A 16,476-nucleotide genomic window follows, 5' to 3' on the forward strand; every position below is an offset into this window, starting at 1 on the left:
AATGGAAAACCTTTTTTTCGAAATAGTTTAGACTTTATTATTATTTAATGAAAACAATAATAGAACCTAGCATTAATAGAACCTTGCAAATGCAACTGGCATAAGAGGCTGCAAGTGACACAAGGGTTTAAATAAAGATCTATTTTTTTGAAAACAGTACAATTTTATATGCTTTAGAAACAAGTATTCTAGAATTATTATGCAAATAGAAACTTTAAGAGTAGGGTTTCTGCCTGAGAATTCTCGAGAAATTTATCTTCAGTCGATACGGGAAAGAAAAGATCAACGCCTCGAGAACTAGAGCCATCTGTAGATATCAAATATAATACGTAGATAACAGATTCTAGTTCAACCGAAGTTTGACTTCGCAAACCAAGAAAATGAAGGGGATCTCAAACTCGGCCTAAAAAGGTCATTCAGACAGCTGAAACTACAGACAAAACCATTCACACTGACATAAGTAGAAATTTTATAAAATAAATAAATATTTTCCAGTCTACTCTTGAAATAATGTACAAAGCTGTAGTGCGTATTAAGCCAACATCGTTTTTGGGCAACATTTTCAGTAAAATAAGAAAGCGCCCATCAGGTGATGTTATTAATGCTCTTGTATTTTTGAAAGAATTATTTTGCATGGATTATTTTGCTTACCACTGGGCCTGTTTATACGATAATATGAAATTGAAACTTGCATGATTGTAATGTGGTACGGTAGTTGGAGTAAGCAAGTAACTTAAAAATCCAAGTAATTTCAATATTGGACTAGCTTCATGTTTTGAGTGGCATTCTGCCCTAATTATAAAGCCAAATTAACTGAATTTCTAGTTTAATGCCTTGAAAAATTAGCCTGTTTACGCTTTATAAAGCGAATAAGCTAGTAACTTAAAAAATACAACTCATTCTATTTTGCTGTGCTGGCTTGGAACGTTTGCTTGGCGTTTTATTATTGTCTTGCTGGCTTGATTCTCCGGTCTCTCGTAGACACACCAAACACTTACTTCATGGTTTTTCCGTTTTTTACACCGCTTGCCGGCTTAGAACCCTAGTCAAATTTGTTTATATGAAGTCTAGCAAGTTTGACTGTCAATTGCCAGGCCAGCCTTGTGTGTTCTAATTTGGACAAATAAAATTAATAAAATTTTTCGAAAAGTTCGTATTATTCGTATATTAAGAGTGCTATATTCACCTAGCTAAATTCTTATGATTTTCAGTCTACATTGTTGACATACAATTTTATTTTGTTAAATATTGTATATAATATATATTCCTGCATATTAGAAAATAAAATCTATAACTAAGCAATGGACTCTTTTCTCTAGAATAGAAACTACAAGGTACTTATTTTATGATTTAATAAGTCATTCAGAGTAGCATTGGACTAGTTTTGATACCAATTTCACTTAATTGTCAATAATTAATATCAAATACTACAAGAAATTGTAATTATAGTCATCTTTTGATGTGGTAAATTACATTTATATATCTATCGAAAAATGTATTAATTAAATGGGAATCCTCAGATAAAGGTAAACATTTCCATAGTTCCAGATTATATTTACTTTGGGTTAACAGTATACCGTAGTCTTTTTTCACCTTTTCCAACATTTTCAACCCACACATTTAGTAAAACGTTTCTATTTAGAGAACTCTTCTACTTTAGAAAAGGACTTCGTTCGAAATTTTTAAGACATTGTACTGTATAAACCACTCCTTACACTAAATAAAACCCGACTACAGCTCATTCTTCAAAACCCGTGGAGTAATTCTCTAGAGATTACTCTAAATATACAAACAATTAAAATCAAAAGCAATACAACACAAATGTTATCTTTTAAAAACTTGTTTATTTTGCAATTATATTGGTACCACGACGCCTCTGTCGAATGGAATTATGCCCCACACTTTAAATTAGTTCATTATACAGCTTTAAATTATTTCTATTTGTGTAGAGAATTAAAAGCCATACGTATGTACGTATACGTAAACATATAGTAATATTTGAAAACTATTTATGTACGAAACTAGACATGTGTCTTAATTATATTCGACTATTGATATTTATCAAAATCTACCATACGTAACAGTACCTATAGATATGAATGTATAGAGTGTGACATCAAAATAAAATCTACTTTCGGCATCATTGTCAATACTACCAATTCATGTCGTTAAAAAAGCTTTAAGTAGGGTATAAAAGCGATATTTTTCTAGTTTTATCATACTTTTACTTTTTCGTCAGCACGATAACTCAAACACGAAATCAGATATCGAGCTGAAATTTTTATAGCGTATCTAGGACGCAAAAAGTGACCTTGAGTTCGCAACTTTTTACGCTTCTATCTTTTTTACAAGATTTCCGATCGAATTTTCGCCCAAAAAACCCCTTGCATACTTAATTTCATGAAAATCGTTATAGCCGTTTCCGAGATTACAAATAAATAAATAAATATATATATATATATATATTTATTTATTTGTAATCTCGGAAACGGCTATAACGATTTTCATGAAATTAATATGTATTCAAAATATTCTATAGAGCTCGCCGAGTGGCAAAAAAGGTGGACAATAGATACCGATAAAAGCACTTGGACCAGAAGGCTTATACCTGATTTATACAAGTGGTTGGGTCGTAAACATGGAGAAGTTGACTACTATCTCAGTCAACTTCTTAGCGGGCATGGGTGGTTTAATAGCTATGCTAAACGGTTCCAGGACAGTGATCTTTGTGGTACTTGTAATGTTGTGGAAGATGCGCATCATGTCTTCTTTCACTGCAAAAAGTGGAGTCTGCAAATTGAACTGGCAAACTCAAAAGCAGGCAAAATTCTAACCCCTGACGACTGTGTAGATTTTATGCTTGGAAGTGACGAAAATTGGCCGATAATTGCTACGCTGGCGCGTAATATCGTGCAAGAGAGAAGAAAGGAGATTGAATGACCTGAGAAGTCAAAAGGCACTCCACTCCTGAAGTAATGCTCACGCGGTTCCAAGAGTGGAGAAGTTTTTAGAGAGGAGGTTTTAGTCGGGGAGGGTCCGACACTCAGTGCATAATGCATTTCCTCCTCTCCCGAAAAAAAAAAGTATATATATACATATATATATATACAATAATTGCTCATTTAAATATATCAGATAGGTATTCAAAATATTCTATAGAGCTGTAAAAGCTACATGACGCTACATGCATGTAGTATGTATTGCATACACTATTTCCAAAAGAGTTTGATGTTGAACACTCTGTATTTTTTCACATAAGTTTTAACCTAAGGGTAATTCGTAAATTCTATACATTTCGTTACAGAAATGGTCCACATATATTCATAATAAATAGGTAGGAAATAAATATGATATATCGCAATTAAGTGTATATTCAAATTATATCGGATTACTAATTATTCAAAATAATTTTATTATGTATGCAGTAATAAAATTGTTCCATATTCAACAAGACTTTTTCCGGGTCGCTTAAAAGTAATTTTTTCATATTTATTCGAAAATAGATAGTAAAACAAACTTTAATCACAATAAAACTTAAAAAACTTGGTTATTGCTTGCCGAACCGAATTAAGCGCCCATTACTTGAAGTATTTATAAATCCGGATATTATTCATAACTAAGAATGGTCCATTTTCAGTTGTTATGTTTTCAACTCTGTTAATTAGAATGCTGTGAATACCTTCGCTTGTCTCCAATTTCAAATGGTTTTTTGAAACATTCCATTTACGATATGAATATTTTAACTAACACTCTATACATAGTTTTGTGTATAGACTTTTACGGGAAGACTATGGTCAATTTAATCACGCGTGTGAAAGAAGAATTCGCATCATTATACTTATTTACAACACAGAATTTACACTCGTTATTAAGTTTTCTAATAAAATGTCGTACTCTCTAAAATAAAATTAGTGAAATTTCACTAAATCACAGTGAAATTTCACTAATTTTTGCAGTTGAAATCCAGCAACCTAGAATTAGTGAAAATTCACTGAATGATTCAGTTAAAAAAGAAATCACTAATTCATCAGTGAAAATAAGATTCGCTAATTGATAAATGGAAATATATTTCACTAATTTATAAGTGAAAATTTAAATCACTAATTTGTGAGTGAAAGTATCTAATTTAAAAGTGACAGTACTTTTCACTAATCCATTAGTTACATCAAACGGTTTATTGAAATAGTGAAAATCGCCAATTAAATTAACAGAATTTACTAATTCTTTCATTGTTGTGAACTAGCAGAATTCACTAATTTATCAGTTAAAAATACTATTCTATTCAATTAGGTACTTTTAAGTAAAACAATTTTTTATTAGGAAAAGGAAAAAATATGTTCATTTAATAAAAATTTTATTGACTTTGTTATTGTTAGCTTATGTTGAAACTATTATGAATTTCAATGCTGAATTTTAATGAATTACATAGCTGATACAATATTTAATGAATAGCTGATACAATATTTTTATTAATTAGAACTTACGTTTACTTAATTACTTACGTTTCTTGTTTTTTTGTATATATATAGTACGTGCTTAGAACCAAAAACTTTGAAATATCACATTAGGTCTGGTCAAATGCACATTCCACGTACTTTTTCTTTGTGCCGGTGCTGTGATTAAAATATTGCAATGTAACTGATTACAAGAGAAAAAACTTCACTTACTCTGGATCAAAATTTGACAGTCTTCTTTGCACGAAAGATCATTTGAAACTGTTGAAGTAACGAAAGGATCGTAGGTCATAAAACTAAAATATTGGGATATTATACTGTTATGTCTTGGTCAAGTATGTTATATGTCTCGGTTCATACATGTATATATAGAGAATACTCTAAATAAAAAGGGGAACAATCACTGAAAGCCATCAATGCAATTAGTCATAAAATCACTGATAACCAAGTAAAAATAACTGCATAATTAGTGAATTCTAAACTGACTAAAGTAACCATTCTTTACTTAATTCTCGAAAACTCGTTCATTTGAAATTTTTAGTATTTCGCTTGAAATTCGGGTTATAGAGATTCTACTGTAGTAGATAACGCTAGCATTTGCTGTAATTTTTAAATTTCTTTATTTATTTTGTTTCAGAAAATGACAAACCGATATGCAATTTTCTTTGTATTATTCACTGCAACTTTTATTAATATTTGCGTCAGTAGCAATATATTAATGATTACAATGGGTGGAACAAAATCACACAAAATCCCGTTTTGGGAATTGGCACGAGGCCTCATTTCACGTGGGCATAATATAACATTCATCAATGCTTTTCCTCCTGATTTTTATATGTCTGGATTGGAGGAAATAACACCAGCCGGACTGGTATTTTATGTTAAAAATTTCACCAATTGGGATTTAATTGGTCCAAAAATGAGAGGCGAAGAACCTGTTTCGCCATTAAAAACAGTTTTGTATGCAATTGAGGTGAGTAAATTCTTATTTCTTATGCGCAGATATTTGACCAAGAGCCAGTGAACTGTAAAAATTTAAAAAGGAAGCAAGTTCTAGCCTCAAATGATCACAACGTTGAATGAAATTTATTTAAAAAGATTTTTATTTAATATGGCTAAGGTAAATATATTACCTTAATTTACCATTTGCAGTAAAAATAAAAAAGCCCAAAATTAAAATATTATTACGTTAAGCCCAGTTGCATGTGAGGTATTTGCGAAAAATCATGAAATTGGATTTTGTTCGTTAACCGATTTAAGTTCAAGGCTTTTCATTTCCTGTAAAGAAACATATTTATGGCATCCTTTTTTCATTTTAGTAACAAATGCTTACTTAAGAAAATTTGTAAGCGTTGTGGCTAGGTTCAGTCAAGCCTTTCAGTCATTTTTATTTTTCCTAAAATTTCGTTAACTCAAGGGATCTATATGTATATCTACATTGAAAATCAATTGTTTTAGGCTTGTGATGAATTATTGGGTGACCAAGAGATGCAAGCTTTATTACATTCTAAAAGGCATTTTGATTTATTTATAATGGATGGAGCATATCCAGAATGTTCTGTTGGAATTGCAAGCTATTTAAACATACCGTTTATGTACATTAATACCGTTGGATTTTATCTTAATTCAATATCAAATGCTGGGAGTCCAACACCATTTTCAATGACACCAATATTTGCACGAGGATTTACTGATGATATGACACTATTTCAACGTACTTTTAACACAGGCAAAGTATAATTTTTTTTCTTTTTACTTAACTCAGCTGTCTGTTATCATTTCTTTTATAATTTAATTGTTTCTTTTTTTAACGTTTTCAAACCATATCAAATTTATCCTTAATTTTTCCGATAATACTCTTTATAATAAAATAAATTACGCTTTGTACATCTTCCATGGTTTCTTTAAATGGAAGAAAGTTTTCCCTTCAAACAATTGTTCTTCTTTGAATTTTTTTGTCCTATTAAACCAAGAAAACATTTTCTTGAATTAAATAAATTAATTATGAGATATAAAATTTATTCAGTCAATTATTTGTCTACATAAAATGACTGTTTAACCAAACATATTTAATTTTTGTCCCAAGAAAATTTTCTCCTAATCTGAGAGAACAGTCATAAATTAAAATTAATTTTTTTTATCATAAGGTTTAAGCAGTCTGCGTAATCCTTAATATTATAATTTTGAACTTTACTCCTATGCTTTTCGACTATACGTTTATTTTGGAAACATATCCAATTAAAATTTTTAATTTCTTTTACATTATACATCAATTAAAAACAAGGACCTTCAATTTTAAATTCCATGCTGACACTGATAACAAGACCATTCCAAGGTCACGCAAGTTATGCGCGACATGTATTTTGTTCACTACAATCATAATTGTCGAGTAAAAGTCAAGTAAAAAAAAATAAATACTATCAAAGAAAACTGAATTCTATGGATTAGTTTTTTATTAAACTTCTTTCTCGTGACTTCGAGTTTCATAAGGCTCGTAAAACAGAAAAAAATCTTACCTTTAACTCCACAAGTTTTTGTCAGTTCGGACAATTTTTATATTTGATGAAAACTATCCGAGGATTTTAATAATTTTTATATATTTTGAAACATTCTTTTCGAATTTTGTGCAGGATTCCATCTCGTTATAAAAATAGCGCACTATATAATGGTACATGGATTTTTGGATAATATTTTAGAAAAACATTTGGGGCCAGGTCTTCCATCTGTCTACACAGTAATGAAAAATGTTAGTTTTATATTACAAAATGGACATTTCACCGTTACATATCCTAGACCCTATCTGCCCAATGTTGCAGAAATAGCATGCATTCATTGTAAACCAGCTAAACCACTTCCAAAGGTTAAAATCTTTTTAAATATCTGCATTTGTCAACAATTGTGTTTTATACTCAACAGTTATTTCATTTAGGATTTGGAAGAATTCATTTCTGGAGGTGATGATAATGGATTTATATATGTTAGCATGGGATCATCAGTCAAAGAAGGAAATATGCCTGATTTATTTAAATTCATGCTTTTGCGTGTCTTTGATCAATTGCCATATCGTGTATTATGGAAATGGGATACAACAATGACTAATTTATCAGAAAATGTAAAAGTTAGTCGTTGGTTACCACAACAAGATATTCTTGGTAAGATATGAAATTTTTCTTAATTGAGCAAATGAATGAGGTAAATGCAAATGATTAATAAAATTCTCCGAACGATTCATATAGAATAGTATATTAGGTACACATTTAGGGAGCAAAATTAAAGAATGTCTCAGATCTCATGGTCATTGTTGCTCGAGACGAAGTCTGGAGTGACAAACATGAGTAAAGTAAGCAATTTCACTTTTCTCACTCGCAACATTATGCAATTTTTTTAATGGTTAACTTAGTAATAAAATAAAAAACTATAAGTTCGTAAATGAGCAACATAGGTCAATTTGGTCTTGGGTCCATAGTATTAATAAATTACATATAAAATATATATCCATCTTTTAAACCGTTACAGATAGAACAATAGTTTAAATGTAAAAAAATGTTCCTTATAAAAAAATATACAACTTTTGTTTGAAACATTTTTTCTTAAACATCACTGTTTACCCGTGAGAGCGCAAATTGTATAGTATGTATTATATGGGAATGTCATATATAGGTTTACGTGCGACATGTATGTATGTGTAATGTGACAGAGTAATCAACACTGTCTATACATGGTATTTCAACAATTAATTCAATCAATTGTTTGTTTTCACTTGTTTAATTACTGATTTGACACCACCTTAAAAGTGAAATGTCAACTTCTTTCTTATGTATAAACAAGTTGTTATTTACTTATTGTATAATAAATTATTATAAATTAATAATGACCCGAATTAATATATATTATTTATAATTTATTAATACTATATTATTATTATTTTTAAATTTTCTTTAATTTTACTCAAAACATGAATATAATAAATACGTTCAAAGTACAGAAAGTCAAGGCAAACTTTTCACCTACTGAAATTATTTTGAATTAATAGACCTTGAATCTATTGATAAATCTTTTACACTATAACTTCATGATCTAATTTTGTATGAGTGACATAAATTATGTTACACACACTATATGAAGGTTCTCTAAATATAAATTATGAGTTCTTGATCTATGCGTTTTAAGGTATCTTGATAAATACTGGATTATCATGCGCCTTTAAATACTGGATTAAGCAAAAATATTTTCCTTGTTTGTGTAATTATATGTTTAGATAATTAGCTTTGTGCCTATATCATCAAAAGTTCTAATTCTTATTCGTCTCATAAAATATTGTTTCGTATAAAACTAAATAATTTACTTACTTTTTTGAGATAGTACTGGTGCCAGTCAGCATTTGATATAACAGAGAAATGTACCTTTAAAAATTTTTGTGAGTTTTAATTATGTCAATTTATTAAATATTTTCTCTATCAAAATTTTAATTAGAACTTGGTTTTTCAACGGTTCGGTGAAATTTCTAATTTAATGGTAGAATTTTAATAAACTTATATTTTATTAAAATCTTATATTTTATTATCAATTATAATTAACTTGGTTGATTTTTATGTGATACAAAAAAAAATCACTTTCAAATAAAAAAATGGAGTTAGGATGTGAAGCTACCTCTTTCGTTATGAGCGAGGGGATTATTTTATGCGCAAACAATAAAGCGTACAAAATTACTTTTGAGATGAGCTCTTTGTCAAAAAAAGGACTCATGCAACTGATATGATATGCTACTATTGTCAGTAGCAGCATAGTAGCATATCAGTTGTATAGTAGCATATCATATCATTAATATGGAAATAGTAGGCACCAAAACTAATAAAAGTTTGTCTTACTGCTTTGGAAAATAGCAAATAAACTCATAGGCTAGGGCCTGGTGTAGTATTTAAGACCATTTCAACACCGTTGTAAATTTTGGGAGGTTGAAATTTGAAAGCTTTTTTCATATCATAATCATTTCATTGCTGGGCACTTATCTTTCAAAGAGTTTTGAATAACACGATCAGCTTAAAATTGATGAAAATCGGAATAATGAGAATGGTATTCAAAAGAAAAGAAAATTGAAAAAAACTTTAAACATTTTTATTCAATTATCATCTTATTTTAATTCGGCCTTTAAGTTCACTGGAATAGAAATTTTTCAGTAGGAAAATTATCCGTGATGATAAAATTTTTAGATGCGACCTTGTCATTAGCTTCTCTCATATTTTCAGTCGTTCTGAAATGACTGACCATTTCTCCTAGCTTTAGGTCTATCATATATGAAAATTTATACTAGCGAACACAATATAGTTGCCGCCCTCCCCGAACCTTAAGTAAATTTAAAGGGCGTAATATTGCAAACACACTTCATATTTAATTTAAGGGAAACTTTGTATTGAAGAAAATATAATATGCTTACAATTATACAATTGATTAATTCTCAGTCTATCAAACAATTGAATATTCCATTAATTTGATATCATGTATATCATAGGATCATCATCATTTGTAATAGAAACTAGGTACACAGTCACATTATTTGAATACCTTATAAAGTCATTAATGGATTCACCAGACACTGAAACAGACACCTATATCCCCCATGCTTTTGTTTGATGAATAGCTGGCATTCTGTATTCAAAACATATAGATAATACCATAGAGCTACAAAGTCGCCGCCAAACGGTTGATCATTGTAGAGAGAGAACAGACACAAGTAGGCGCGTATAGCTGCCTTCGTCTCTTTTATAAGCTATCAATTTCTGTACTTTTTTACGTCTCTCACTGCAAGTAATAATTCACTTATTACATTTTCTATGTCAATTTAGCTCGATGGTATTATCTCTATCAATTATATATACGCTTTCATTGTTTGGTTTTTACACACAAACGTGCTAGACCGAACGACTTTGTTGTTTTTACCTAGGAGAGAAATAATACCGCGATACCTACATGAAATAAAATTATATGTTAAGAAATTTTATTTACAAAATATGACTAAAAAACATATATTTCGCTAAATATTTATATTTTGATTGCAATGCAGTCATCCTCAGTAGCTAAATTTATTCATATAACACATTACAAACATTCTTTACAAAGTTAAAAATAAATATAGTACTGTTCAAGATACTAGAGTTACAAATAAAGGAATTTGATAGAAACCGCTTGCATTTTGCTAAAAACCTCATGGAATGTGTTTCTTACGTGTCAAATATCATTAGTGACGCATGAGTTAGTTGCAAAAATGTTTCTATTTGTTAATAAACAATATATTGTTAATTCAGTGGAACGGTTAATGTTAAAGTTGACTTACAAAATTAATAAATAGCCAACTTGAATTACGTATACGTTATACATGTATAATAGTTTTTGATTACTTGACAAACACTTAAGTCGTACAAGTTGCTTAACTACTAATTTTTTAAGCGAACTTTAACATTGATCGTTCCATTGAATTAACAATTTATTGTTCATTAACAAATAGAAACATTTGCGCCACTAATTCATGCGTTACTAATGATATTTGACACGGTATAAGAAGCACATTCCAAAAGGTTTTGGCAAAATGCGAGCGATTTTTTTCATTTTCCTTTATTTGCCGATTTTTGTGAACATTTTTACTGGACTAATATGTATATTACCAAAAATTACAATAACACTTCCTTTTTATTAATTCAGAGCCATAGGTAAATGACCTTTATCCCAGTTAAGAGTCTAATTTCCTATGTTTTGGACTATAATCCTTTCGTAAGTATGGACGCCAACAGGTATAATTATGCGAAAAATAGAAAAATTCATGAAACTTCTATATTTATTTTAATGGTTTTACAACCTGAAATGTTATCAAATATAACAAAAAAGAAATTATTTTAATCGCTTTCATAACTGCAAAAATTATATACAATTATGTAATGTGTATTGATGGGTGATGCTATAACCATTGTTTATTTCTATAAGTGTAATTTATTGGAAATGACTTTCTATATAAATAATATAATTTAATAAGTCATTTATGAAATATAATCGGTTATTAAAAGTTCAATATACTTATATATACTTTGTAAGTTATGTTTTTACCTTGGAAGTGTGCTAGATTGACATCAATATAATTACACTAAACAGTGAACACGATTTCACTCGAGCGAAATTGTTTTTTTAATAAATTTTCCATGATCAATTTGGTAGTTCTATCGCACACTATTTAAATCAATTTGCTAATGGTCCGCTCAAAATAATGTTTTTGGGTGGCTTTTTACAAAGACAAAAAAAAAACTAAAAAAAGGAAAGTTTTGAAAAAATTGCAAAAAATCAAAATGTATTTTTAAGGAATAAAACAGTTCTTTCTAGTCCGGTTATATATTTTCTGTCAAAAAATAATCATCATTCATCGCAGAGCTGTATTATTCAGATTAAAAATAATGTATTATTAAAATAATATAAATATAAATATATTAAAATTAAAATTAAAATAAATTATTGACGGTTAATGAATTTTTAAACCAATTGAATAGTGGGAGGCACAACCATATTATTTAAACAAAACAAATTATTTATATTTTATTTGAAGTAGATAAAATGTAGGGTTTTCCACTAAAAATGTAAACTATAAACTTAAATTAAAATTGGTGTAATTTTTAATTATTTGAAAGAGTACTTGGTAATGGTTAATTTGTATAAAATTAAAATAAATGATTGACGGTAAATGAATTTTTAATGCAATTGAATAGTGGGACGCACAATGATGAAATTTTTTATTTTTAATAATTATTTACGTAGATAAAATAAAGGGTTTTCCATTACGAATGCCTAAACGTTAAACTTAAATTAAAAATGCTGTACTTTTTTTTATTTGAAAGAGTACTTTTATGGTAATTTGAGTACTAAATGATGCCAACCGGATGGAACTCACAGCTTTGCTGTACAAGGCAAAGTTTTTAACATTTCGATGCTAATGTAACATAAAAATGAGTGTTGAGTTCGAGCTCCTAGCAATGTAGTATATGATTTATCGAGTTTCAAGCACACCTCAACTTAAAAAAGCACCCTGTATATGGTATGAGTGTAAAGGGTGGCAAATGTATTTTTTTGCCCTGAGTGGCTAAATAGCTAGATCGGGCTCTGGTATCGTACATCACCCAAAAGAGCCATAAAATACTTTTACTCATAATTTTTTGTTTGTTGATGTCCAATACATCAGTTGTTGAATTTAAGTTTAAAATTCGGACACTATTATTGAAAAACTGTTATAACGCAGTTTCATCTGACTGTTCAATCATTTATTGAATGTTATTGTTTAGTAATATTCATTTTCCAATTAGTTTTTAATCAATTAATTGGCTGTATCAATTTTAATGACACAATTATTTGAATATGTAGGTACTATATTTACTCCTATTTCAATGTTTCTATATACCGGATGTGACAAAAATAATTGAAAAACCAAATCATAGTACAGGCGAATCGAAAAAAAGCAGACGATTTTAAAACTCACTTCAAACTAGCAAAAAAAAAGAGTTTAAATTCTTTCTAAAGAGTTTAAAATCGTCATTCATCAGGTGTAACACAGTCAATCTACGTCATGACAAGCGTTAAATTTCTTTTAATAGATCTGAACCGATTGCCTTAGCAACACTTCATTCCTATTATAGTAAATGTCAAACAATTCGTGGCCTTCTTTTCTGATATACTGAATGACTTATGACTATTTTATACTAAAAAAATTGAAAATTGCGCAAATATTTTCGCTGCGTAAAGCAATCTTCGAGTGGTATAGAATAAGTGAAATCAAGAGAGGTGGAGGCTATAAAGCGGTGGTTTTTACTTTTAAGTCCAGGGAAGTGGGCGGGTATTAAGCTAGTGTTTATTATATTTTAGTGTACGTATATATTAATGAAATAATGATGAAGTAATTATTCATAAAATCATTAATAAATTGTTAAAATCTTTAATACGCCGTTATGTTATATCGTTTATAATTATTAGTAATATGACACATATTTATATTTAATATGTATCCAATTATTATAATTAAAACGTTCATGTAATATTTATTTACATACAAAACAAAATTTGTGAATAGAAGGATTATATAAAATTTACTCTATAATAGGGGAAGGTGTAGTACTTATCTAGAATCAAAATTTACATTTATGTGTTCTTAAAGCCATGCATTATAATATAACAATCGAATTTTTATACCATGTATATATGAAATATATCATAGTAAATTAAGTTTAGTCCCAAGTTTGTAACGCTTAAAAATATTGATAATACGAACATTTTGGTATAGGTGTTCACAAAATCACCTAATTAGTCCATTTCTTGTTGTTTGTCTGTCCGTGTGTCCTTCTGTGTACCCGATAACTTAAAAACAAAAAAATATATCAAGCTGAAATTTTTATAGCTTGTTCAGGACATAAAAAGTGAGGTGAAGTTCGTAAATGAGCAACATAGGTCAATTGGGTTTTGGGTCCGTAGAACCTACCTATCTTGTAAACCGTTAGAGATAGAACAAGTTTAAATATAAAAATGTTCCTCATAAAAAATTTTTGTTTGAAACATTTTTTGTAATAATCACTGTTTACCCACGAAGTTAACATTTCGCAAAAACAATTTTCTTTTTAGTTTATTTGAAAACAAAACCACATGGACAATAAGTCTTCAGCCTACCGTCATTTCAGAGTAAATATCCTCTTTTCAATATAATGCTCCACAATAAATAGCAATCGCTAGGTACAACATCTTACTCTATTGTGTTATTTATTTATTGATGAATACTTCTGTAGATTTGAAAAGGGGAACTCGAATAAAACCTTTGTCGTAAAATATGTACAATAAAACATACCTATTTTATCTTTATCTTTTACCAAACCATGCGTCTTGATATTTTAGATACCTGTTCTTGTATTTATATTCTTACACTTCTGTCTTCATGTTATAATATCTAAGAGATTGTGATGTTATGAAAAGTCTATTTAGCGATATAAAAAGTAACTGTATAGATATGTAATATTTAACGGAAATATTGTTTACAATATTGTATATTGCATACATATATAGTGTGTCGCTTCTAAGAGCAACCTCCCTCATACGATGTAGACAACCTCATGTTTTCGTTATTTATGGGATTATCGATGTGAAAATTTGCACAGTCATACAGGGTAATGGATCACATTTTTTAAGATGATTAACCGTTTCGTAATATTTTGCCTAGCGTAAAGATGCTAATTAGAAAATAAACCGATTTTCTTGCAAAATTTGTTTTTTTTAATTGCTTCATTCAAATTTTGATTTCGGTTAAGTATCTTAAAAAATGTAACTCATCATCCTGTATGATTGTGCAAAATTTCAAATCGATATTCCTATAAATAACGAAAACGTGAGGGTGTCTTCATCTTTAATGCGACACACTGTGTATACAGGATATTAAATCCTCATTACTTATCTCCATGCCAAATAAATTTGTTTAATCAAAAGTTTGTATTTATTTTCTAGGTCATCCAAAACTTCGAGCATTCGTCACACATGGTGGTCTATTAAGTATGTATGAAACAGTGTATCATGGTGTACCAGTTGTAACCATACCAGTATTTTGTGACCATGATGCGAATGCTGCAAAAGCTGAATTAGATGGTTATGCAATTAAATTAAGTTTAGAACAAATAACAGTTGAAAAAATCATGTCGGCAATAAATCGTATTATACATGATAATAAATATCGTGAGCAGGTAGAATATCGACAACGTTTGTTACGTGATCAAAGTGAAACACCGTTAGAACGAGCTATATTTTGGACTGAATATGTGCTTCGACATCGTGGTGCACCACATTTAATGTCACCGTCACGTCATTTTAGTACAATTGAATATTATCTATTAGATGTATTTCTTGTATTTTGCTTAATATTTATTAGTTTGTATTATTGTGTTAAATTTACGTGTAGGCTCTTATTTTATTTAGTTAGTAGGCTAAATAAGTATGTTCATGTAACGCAAGTCAAATATAAAATTAATTAATAGGTATATTTAGCTTTAACAAATAAAAAACACTTTTACTCTATTTGTTGGTGATTGAAATTCAAAAAAGTTCGAAATGTGCTCACTCAAAATATGTGTAACCATATTTGTGCACCAACAGGAGGATAAAAATTCATTTTCCTCCTTTACTCCTTTTAACCTCAGTCCCATACGAAAAAATTCGTGTCTCAACATTAATTAAACGTCCAGTTTAAGTAGTCGGGCTGTTGTGTAGTCAACTGTGTAGTAAACTAGGCAACTTGTATGACGTAAATGTAATAAAATGCTCTAAAAATATCGTAAAAGCGTCAAAAACCTTTTGGAAAGCGCCGTTAGGTAATGGTTTTTTTTGCATAAATATAATCTGTGATAAATTTTCTTCATAATGAAAACTTTTTTGAAGCTCAATCACCTATTAATTATTTTACAATAAACATTATGGTGAGTTTTTCCATAACACTTGCGAATTATTATTCTTCATTTTCGGTTTAATTTGACGAAATCTTGAGGAATCGATCGTCCAATCGGTGCAGATATCTTTTATTTTCTCCCCACCAATAAGATTAAAAAATGATTAAAACCTTGATAAAATTGAATTTCACTTTAACCTTTTAGGTCATAAAGATTATTGACATATTTTGAAGGCCATCATACAGATGTTGACCTTTTTCCATAAATCGTTTCATGCGTAGGACCGTAAAATTTTTCTCTTTTATGTTTTTGTGCAGAATAGAACGGGTGATAGATATAAATGAAGTTTTAGTTATTCCGATACTATTTAAAAAGATATAGTAATTAATTGATTAAGTGAGGATACTTGGAGGAAAATTTTTAATAAGCTAATGAAAAACTAGCTTTTGCAAATAAGTGTGTCATCAACCCTTATAGAATAAATAAAATATAGTGTTTTTTATATTTTGGACTATGCTTTATGAATAACAGAAACATTTTTAACACCTTTAAAATCTTCGGATCAACCACAAGCACAA

The 16,476-nt window shown here is 29.2% G+C and overlaps 1 protein-coding gene across 3 annotated transcripts; it reads left to right on the plus strand.

The window, feature by feature from the left end:
• The first annotated feature begins 4,639 nt into the window (after positions 1-4,639).
• On the plus strand, positions 4,640-15,493 carry LOC123292224 (UDP-glucosyltransferase 2). Of its 3 annotated transcripts, none has more exons than XM_044872793.1 (6): positions 4,640-4,737; positions 5,092-5,427; positions 5,913-6,183; positions 7,085-7,314; positions 7,384-7,606; positions 14,967-15,493. In XM_044872793.1, exons 2-6 carry the CDS (start codon positions 5,095-5,097, stop codon positions 15,485-15,487), a joined length of 1,578 nt encoding a protein of 525 aa, XP_044728728.1. In that variant the 5' UTR covers positions 4,640-4,737; positions 5,092-5,094; the 3' UTR covers positions 15,488-15,493. The 3 variants fall into 3 exon arrangements, with proteins under 3 accessions (XP_044728728.1, XP_044728729.1, XP_044728730.1); XM_044872794.1 differs by having other exon boundaries at positions 4,673-4,789; XM_044872795.1 differs by having other exon boundaries at positions 4,673-4,741.
• Positions 15,494-16,476: the final 983 nt, after the last annotated feature.

This window comes from Chrysoperla carnea, chromosome 2 (assembly GCF_905475395.1).
Source record: "Chrysoperla carnea chromosome 2, inChrCarn1.1, whole genome shotgun sequence".
Taxonomy (NCBI): Eukaryota; Metazoa; Arthropoda; class Insecta; order Neuroptera; family Chrysopidae; genus Chrysoperla; species Chrysoperla carnea.